This window comes from Cinclus cinclus, chromosome 6 (assembly GCF_963662255.1).
Source record: "Cinclus cinclus chromosome 6, bCinCin1.1, whole genome shotgun sequence".
NCBI lineage: Eukaryota > Metazoa > Chordata > Aves > Passeriformes > Cinclidae > Cinclus > Cinclus cinclus.
Window position 1 is genome coordinate 56986901 of NC_085051.1, and position 8667 is coordinate 56995567.

The following is an 8667-nucleotide window of genomic DNA, read 5'->3' on the forward strand; positions in this document are numbered from 1 at the left end:
CCAGGTCACTGCAGCACCTGATTGCCTGGACTCTGTCCTGCCTTGTCCTGAATTCTGGCTCTGCCCCAGGCACAGATAAATGCAGTGACAACATTTTTGAAGGGGACGGGAACGCTGCCACTTCACTGCACATATGGCTGTCCCCCAGAAAACCTTGAGAGCCAAACCCACATCTTGCTGCACTCAGTTCAGAGCCAGGACATGAACTCCAGCCCCACACCCCCCTGCTGGCCCCCATCACTGCAAACTGGCTCTTCTCATGCTTGGGTCAAATCTTCCCAACCAAAAACTCTCAAGCAAAGTGCCCATATTCTCCAAAGATTCTCAGTTTCCAGCCAGGCCTTTTATTGGGGAGGAGCAAGAAACAGGACTCCAAAAAGCTCCAGTTCTCATGCTGAAACAGGGCAGTATACGTGCAGCTCTTTGTGACAGTCAGCTGTCTCATCTGCCTCCATCAGAACAACTGTTTTTAGCATCACACCCCCACACACCACTAAACACCTGACAAACAGCAACAATTTTCCCCTCAGTTATCACAGCCTTTGTTTCAGGCTGCAGGGCACTCTCAGGTAGCCCTGGTGCATGGGGCTCTGTCAGGATTTCGAGGGGGTCTGTTCATAGGGCCAAAGAACAACTTTTTGCTAAAAAACAGAAAGAAAAGCTGAAATTCCAGTCGCTTGCTTTCAGACCCATCTTACCTTCTGCAGTGGGTGTTTCTCTCCATAAATCCAGAGTAACTGCATATTAGTAAGAACAGTTACAGAAACAAAGCTTCCAAAAAGTTAGGGAAGGAGCTCATTTTACTCAAGTCTAATTAATGTGCAGTGTGACCTTCACACAGATCAGAAATCTGCACTGTGTACATCACTGCTGTGTGCATGGAAACAGAAGTCAAATGGACTTCACCCTAGCCTGCTCCTGCCCTGTGGATGGAGGCACCACTTACTTCAGCTCTACAAGCTTAATTCATCTCTACAGTTGGGCAGACACAAAATATCGCACCACAAAATCCTCTGTCAAGAGTTATAAAGTATTTTGGCTTCCTGAAGCAACTTCAGCCCACCTGAAGAACTCTGCAGCCAAACAGGAGTCAAAAGAAGCAGCAACCACATAATATTTGACCTGCAGCACCCTGCCTCTCTGCAGTGGTCATGATGATCTGGAGAGAAGGTGACTTATCTTTTCACTCTTGAACTTAAAGCTCAGTAAATACAATTGCATAAAAATATGGGTAAAACACAATTATTTCTGCCTTATGAAAGAAAAAAAATCATAGGGAAGGATACAGGCAAAAGAGCTGAAGTGAAGGAACGCACAAGAATTGTCTTAATCAGTTCCTGCACACAAGCAAATGGCAACAAACTCATCAGGAAGCTGCAACTGGCTCATTAATCTTATAGCCCATCTGTTATGTGATTTCCTTCAGTGTATATTCTCATGATTTGCTACCTCAAGATCAAGGTTTAAATTTCTACTCCTTGTTAAGGTCTCAGAAATTATGGCATCTCCACCCAGGGACTAACAATCTTTACAGTAATTATTAAATAATGCCCTTGTAACAATGCCATTCAGTATCTAAAAGAGTGTTTCCCCAAGGTTAAAAAATTACTTCAGCTACTATAAAAAACTCATAGGAATAATCCCAGGTATTGTAAACATCTCCCATTTCAGCTACACTGAGTACTCCATTTATTTCACTGATATATGACAGCTTTCTATACTGCACTCAGTCAAAGAGGAGATAATACCTTTTAAAGGCGCCTAAGTCAGGTAGAAAGATCCTAGCACAGGCTAGTGCAAAATTAAATGTTCTCAAGAGGCAAGTTTCAGCCCTGATGTGAATCCCAGCAAACAGCTCCTGAGAGCAGGCAGCTCAGGTCCCTCCTGCCCTGCACCTGGTCATGCACACCTGTGTAAAATGCAACCATTCAGGTTTGCACAATCTCACACCCACATAGGCAAATGCCTACCAGAGACACAACATGGCACGGGGGAAATCACACTCAGCTTTGACTGAGTTAAAGCACAGTGAAGGCAGGATGGCCTTTAACTGACAATGTTAATAAAAACTACTTTGCTGAAACCTGGCAAGCCAATATAAGAAAGGGGAAACAGCGAGAAGGATCTTGAAGTTAATAAGCTCTTGCAAATTTATCTGTGGAAAATGAGTCAAATGTGTGTAACAACTAACACTCAAATCAGAAGATATCCAGACCATGTTGATGTGTTTACTAGAAAGATTTCAGAAAATAACCCAAAAGGTTAGAAGGAAAAGAGTCACTTTTGAAGTCCCTGAAACATGAATTTTAAAGCAAACCATGAACAGAGAACACTGTCCCAGCAGCCAGAGGGATGACTCAGGTGTATAGGTATTACTGATGAGACAGCTCATGTCCATACACTTACTCATCTGCATAAGTGTTCGGGGTCATAATTGCAGTGATGTACCTGCAAGTCATCTGGGAAGCACCAACTCTTACACACCAACTGCTCCTCCTTGCCTCTCACTGAAACTTCCTACAGTTTTCACAAGAGGTGCTGACCAATGTTACAACTAACCACTTTTTTTTTCTTTTTCAGCAGGAGAAAATCCATGTTTGTAAACAGCAGCATGAGCCTGAGAGCTGACACCAACACTGCCACAGGTAATTCCCGACAGCTCCCACTCAGGAGGAGAGCTCAGGGAACAGAAGCAGCCAACTGCCCTGTTTGCCTGTTATTAACCATTTGGATTTTACCAAAATACTGTTTCCCCTGTCACTGAAAAGTGAACATAAAAGTTCTACTTCGAATCAAAATGAAAAATTGTGCACAGCCAAGCATGCATAAACCAGGTTAAACTTGGGAGGATTCACCAATTTTCCTCTCACTTGATTCACTCCTTAGTTGCCTGTGCTTTTATTTTGGGGATGGAAAAAGGACAGAAATGAAGGATTTTGGAGTGGAGGTATTTCAAATCATCTGCATTTCCTTGTGGTGTTTTGCATTGTGCTAACAGCTCATAGACCTTGGGTTAGTACAAACCAGCATTTCCTATCCTTCTGATTACACAAACTCCCGTGACAGCCTTGCTGGATTTATCAAGACATATTAAATTATCAGGGCAAGATGCTGTTCCCTGTCATCATGTGATCCAGGCTGCACGCTATGCGAGATGCTAACAAAGCAAATCAGAAGGGAGGGGAGAAAGGCAACAGAAGACAAACATTTGCTCATTCCCCACTAAATCCACCCCGGCTGTAAGTTTCAGACACTAATTTAAAGGGAGAGTAGCAGCTCTTAACCTCTGTCTACATGCCCAGATACAAAAATCACTGTACATCAATCTAGTTAAAAGAATTCACTGATTTCCCACCCCATTGCACCCATCAGCTCACTGGTACAAGAGTTCCTGAAACACATATCGATCCTTCAAGGATGAGAAACTTCTCGCTCACCAAAGACCAGATGAGTATTTCAGGCCACAGTCTGCATCTGCCCTAAAAAACAGCGCTGCAGGATGGACTAAATTAAAGAAATGTACGTGCATCCACACCAGCAGCAGCATTATGACAGGTATTTTAGTAATGTAAATAAGGCCACCACCTTTGCAGCAGAGCAGTCCCACCCCACATGTAGCCAGCTCCAGTGTGACCAGGACTGAACCCTCACTAGAGGACAGGGCTTCTCTCAACAGCAAACATCCCCAGCAACTCAAACATCAAGAAAACTCTTAAAACCACAGTGTTGTATCCCAAGCTCTCTCCTTTGCCTTACCTGTAGGGGTCTGTTCTGTATTTGAAACTGGTTGAGCACAAATCCCAGGAGCAGATACTTTCCAGTGGCACAGGTAGCCTGGGAAGCTGGGCATGCATCCAGGCAAACCCCATGACCTCTGCTCTGGCTGGGCTGTCAGGAGCAACACCTCAGCTGAGCCACTGGAGGCTGGCTGGGACCCTTCTGTCCGACACAAAAACTGCATCAGGGACTGTCTGAGAGAGAACACCTCCAGTGCCTGAACCCACACCTATCCATAAGGCACCTAAATAAAATGGCCCAAATATACATTTATTAATCATTGCCTGTAATGACCCCAAAGGTGTAGCATCACACCTCAGCCACAGACACTGGCTGAGAGCAGAAAGTCCCAGCATTCTCCCCAGTGATAGGATCAAGATGTCTGTCTGTTCTCAACACTATCAGCTCTCCTTCCTCAACATCTGGTTTTATTGTGGTGGTTATCTGACCGCATATCCTGAAAACTTCTTGGCCTCAAAAAGTTTACACCCATCACAGCCTTGAATATTCTCAGCTCTTCTACACCTTCTCTACTCAAAATAAATGCCTCTTTTTATTAACCTAACTCTTACCAGCTAACTGTCTGGATCAATGCAGTCACCCCCTCCTCCTTTACGTGATCAGAAGCAAAGGTACCACTTTGGAGCCTATATTGTTTCTCTCACCATCAGGACTAATCCAGAAATTTGGTTCTCTGGGCTGCGTACAAGTGACATTTGCCTGGAAATTAACCTGGAATTAGCTCAGAGTGAAACTGCATTGACACAGAGCAGTGGAGTACATAACAGACACAAGACTAGTCCTGCCATTCTGCTAAGAAGTCAAAGAAATCTGCGTGCACGCATCAAACTATTGATTGTGCAAGCATGTGTAGAGCTGAGCAGAAATACATCCAACCCAGGTATCCGAGTTTCCAAGCGCGCCTCTGTGTGCTGAGCAAAAGGACGAAGGAACACCTTCGCGTGAATTTGCCGGAGTAGTTCGCAAATAATGTATCACAGGTCTTCTCTCCGTTCATTCACAAAGAAGAGACTGCACAGCCCTCCACCCTCCCGCTACGACAGCCGGCGGTCCTCAGGGTCCCTAAGGAACAGCAGCCTGAGCAAAAGTGAAGCAGAGGGACACAAACAGATGCGTGAAGGAACACACCTGTATACCTGCAGACACACCGGGCCGCGCGTCTGCGGCACAGGCATGCAAGAACAAGCCCCGGCTCCGCGAGTGCCCTTCATTCATTCCCAGGGGAGCTCTCCCGGCTTCTCCTCCGGACTGAAGGTACTCACCCAGCCCTCGAAGGTGTCGCTGGGGGCGGCGGAGCGCAGCAGGTCCTGGAAGTGCAAGGTGCAGTTGGCCACGAAGTCATCGTAGCCGATGGGGGTGTCGTGGAAGACGGAGAGCTCGATCTGATGGCCGTCGGTGACCGTGGCCGAGAACTCCTCGTTGTAGGTGGGTTTGTTGGTCTTCTGCTTGGTGCTGGTCTGCCCCACGCGCACCTGGTCCACGCTGACGGTGACATAGGGATCCAGGAGCTGGTAGCCCTTGCGGAAGAGCGAGTGCCGGAGGGACCAGCGGGTGGGCTGCAGCCCCACCGCCTCCCCGATCCGCACCTTCAGGTACCCGCTGAACTTCATGGCTCCGGACATGGCCGCGCCCCCGGGGCGCCCGGGAGCCGGGAGGAGAGCCAGAGCCCGCTCCCGCCGGGAGAGGCACCCAGCCCCTCCTGCCGCGCCTCCTCCGGGGGCCGGGCGGCGGCACCGCGCCCGCCCCCGGGCTCTGCCGGGGCTGGGGAACCGCCCCGCCCGGGCTGCTGCTGCTCCTGCTGCTGCTGCTGCTGCTAGTGCTAGTGCTGCTGCTGCTGTTCCTGCCGCGGGGGAGCGGCGCGATCCGGCCCGGGGACACCTGGGCGTGGGGCGGCGGGCGGGGAGGAGCCGCGGAGCTGCGAGGGCGGGGAGCGCATTGAGAGCGCGGCTCTGCTCCGCTCTGCCCTGCCCTGCCCGTCCCGCTGCCGCCGAGGTGCGGCCCCGAGCCCCCGGAGCGGAGCGAGGAGCGGCCGCTGCCCGGCCCCGATCAGCGGGCACGGCTCCGAGACGCCCCCGAGGGGATCCGAGCCCTTGTTCGGCACCTCCCGGGAAGGGCTGGGGCTGCCCCCGGCGCTCGGATGCTGCACGGGGAGAGGAGCGAGCAGAGCAGCGCTGCCTCCCGCACCTCGCCCTCCCCGCAATGCTCGGGCGGGAGAACGTGCGCGGGGAGCGCAAGGATGCGCTGGCTTTGCCGTATTGTAACAGCTCCGCCGTTCGGGGTTAATTGAGGGTGATTAACGCGCCTGGCGCTCGGCGTGCAGGGTTGGTTTTAAGGGTGGATTTCTTCGGGGGTTTGATCGCACTTAATGAAGGCGGTATTTAATTAGTTGTAATCGCTTTGCAGTTTTCGCAGCAAAGCGGCGTGAGCTGGGTAGGGAACAATGAAATCCTGTCTTGCCGGTGGCATTGTTCAGCCGGCATCGCCTGAATTAGGCTGCACTCCCTAAGACGCGGTCCTTTGAGTGACCGCACCACAGCTGGATGGTGCCAAGACTGGCTGACAGCTTGCAGCCTTTTATTTTATGTCTTTCTCTCTTTCTTTCTTTCTCTCTTTCTTTCTTTCTCTCTTTCTTTCTTTCTCTCTTTCTTTCTTTCTCTCTTTCTTTCTCTCTCTCTTTCTTTCTCTCTCTCTTTCTTTCTCTCTCTCTTTCTTTCTCTCTCTCTTTCTTTCTCTTTTCCAGACCACTCCTCTCACCTCAGCTCTGCCATCTTTCACATTTCCTAGCAGACTGTCTCTGTTTTCTCCCATCCCCTTTCCTCCCGTACCCTCTTCTTCACGTTGTTGTCTTCTTCCCAAGTTTTGCAGGAGCACCAAGCCAAGGCTCATTCCAAGCCTCAGACAGAGCAGGTTGTCTCTGATTGCCTCCTCTGGAGAGAGCAGGTGGAACAGGTTCAGTAAAGTGATAACTTCTCACATGGAAGCAACTGTTCTGCCAGAAAAACTTGTACACTCTTAAATCAGACTTCTGACAGGTCTCCTTTCAAGGCTTTTAAGTTCCTTGCTCTGTCAGTATTAACTGGAGAAGACAAGTGTTTAAATTTTTTTTAGTTTGGTTAGGACAGCTCATCCTGAGGAGAAATGCAGGTTTTGTTTTAGAAATTGCCACCCCAGGTTCTGGGATTTTGTTTGCAGGAGTGACTGGCTCCAGATGTTTTTAACAGAAGGTATGGCCAAGTAAACACAGAGTACTCACTTCTCATGAAAGACTTGTAATTTTAGGGTTTTTGTGTTGATGTTCCTTCTGAAGTGCATCTTAGCATTAGCTGTGATCATTCTAGGTAATTTTATTTTCTCTGATTATAATCTTTGTGCCTTCTTGGATTCCAGAATCCCACAGCAGTGAGCTGGTCAGAAATAAATGTTTCTTTATATCAGATGTATATCTGCTAGTGCTTTTGTGTCTGGATTCACCACTTCTTCTTTCATGACACCATAAAATAAAAAGTCCCTTATTTACATTTTCAAGAGCACCAGTGCCTGTCATTTTGTACTTTTACCACTTCTGTACTTCCTAGTTATGAGCAGTCCCTTGAAGCCAGGGCAGAATCCATACGGACCATCAGGGACAACCCAGAGTTCTTGGAAAACCTCACCAGGACTCGCTCAGGGCTGCAGATAAGGTTTAAAGACTGCCTAAACTTTAAAGAACCCAGCATAGGTACCCAAAGGATAAGGGCCTTAGAAAGGCTGGAGCACTCATTCTAAATTCCAAATCATCAAATATAGATTTTACTTGGCTTAGAGCCTTTTCAAAGGGCTCAGTGCAATAGCAGTGAAGAATGTTTGGCACTAGGAGACTATACTTAAGAGGGAAACATGAATTACAATCACAGACTGCCATAGTACTGTCACAATTTCTCTCTACTTTTTCCTCAGTTTCTTGAGCAGGCAGAGATGAAAGTCATCCCAAGCATTACTTGTTACAAGTAATGGCCAGCTCACATATCTACTGTCAGAAACAGGGAGAAGACAAAAATCTGCTGGTTAAAGGCTCAGACAGTGCCATTTCCTCTGCATAATCACACAAGGTGAAGTACTTTGCCATGCTAGCGTTTCATCTATAATAGCAATAGGAATGGGGATTCAACTTTTTCTATTCAGTGGTTCACTGGAATCTCACGTGATAGCATGATTCCTCTACCCAGACTTCAAATAAACCTAGCAAGTATTGCAGAACTCGTGGAAAAAGCAGGTGAGCCACAGTTTTAAGTATTTCTGGTTAACAGCAGTGTGAGCCAGTTTTCTGCTGCAGGAAAAAAATCAATCCTCTGGACTCATATGATGTGAATCTAATTAATTTTGTTTATCCACTCAATCCAGTCTGGAACAGATCATCTCAAACAGCATCTGAACACACCCCTATTCTGAACTCCCAGCCAAAGCCCAAATGTCCTGTTCTCAAAGAGAACTGAGCAGCAACATGAAGTCAGAACCTACCCTGCCTACTCTCCAGACATCCATGCAGTGCAAAAACATCCCCACTTAGGTCTTTTCTTCCAAGAATCAAAGCATCCCTGCACACCATGACCTTGCAAGGCTGAATGCAGCTGCACCATCTGGTGATGGCTGCATTGACCCTCCTTGCACAGCTCTGGGGGCCAGACAGGTCTGCAGGAGTGTGGATTCTCTTCCTTTCCTCAGCAGGACCTGGGAGACCAGGCTCCAGGCATGGCAGGGTGATTCATTCTGTGCCCTCGAGTGCTCAGGGAGGCTGAGCTCTTCCCAGTGCTTCCTGCCAAACTGGATGGTTCCCTGAGCAGTCAGCCCATAACACAGAGCTGTTCAAGGAACCACTGAGAAGAGTGAACA

General features: G+C 48.3%; 1 protein-coding gene across 1 annotated transcript in view; it reads right to left on the reverse strand.

Annotated features, from left to right (window-relative positions):
* PRKCH (protein kinase C eta) overlaps nucleotides 1-5420 on the reverse strand; it is a 112529-nt gene extending 107109 nt beyond the window's left edge. Inside the window, exon 1 of the mRNA XM_062494861.1 lies at nucleotides 5061-5420. Within this exon, the coding sequence (XP_062350845.1) occupies nucleotides 5061-5420 (360 nt within the window). The remainder of the gene's footprint in view (nucleotides 1-5060) is intronic.
* Between the last annotated feature and the right edge of the window lie 3247 nt (nucleotides 5421-8667).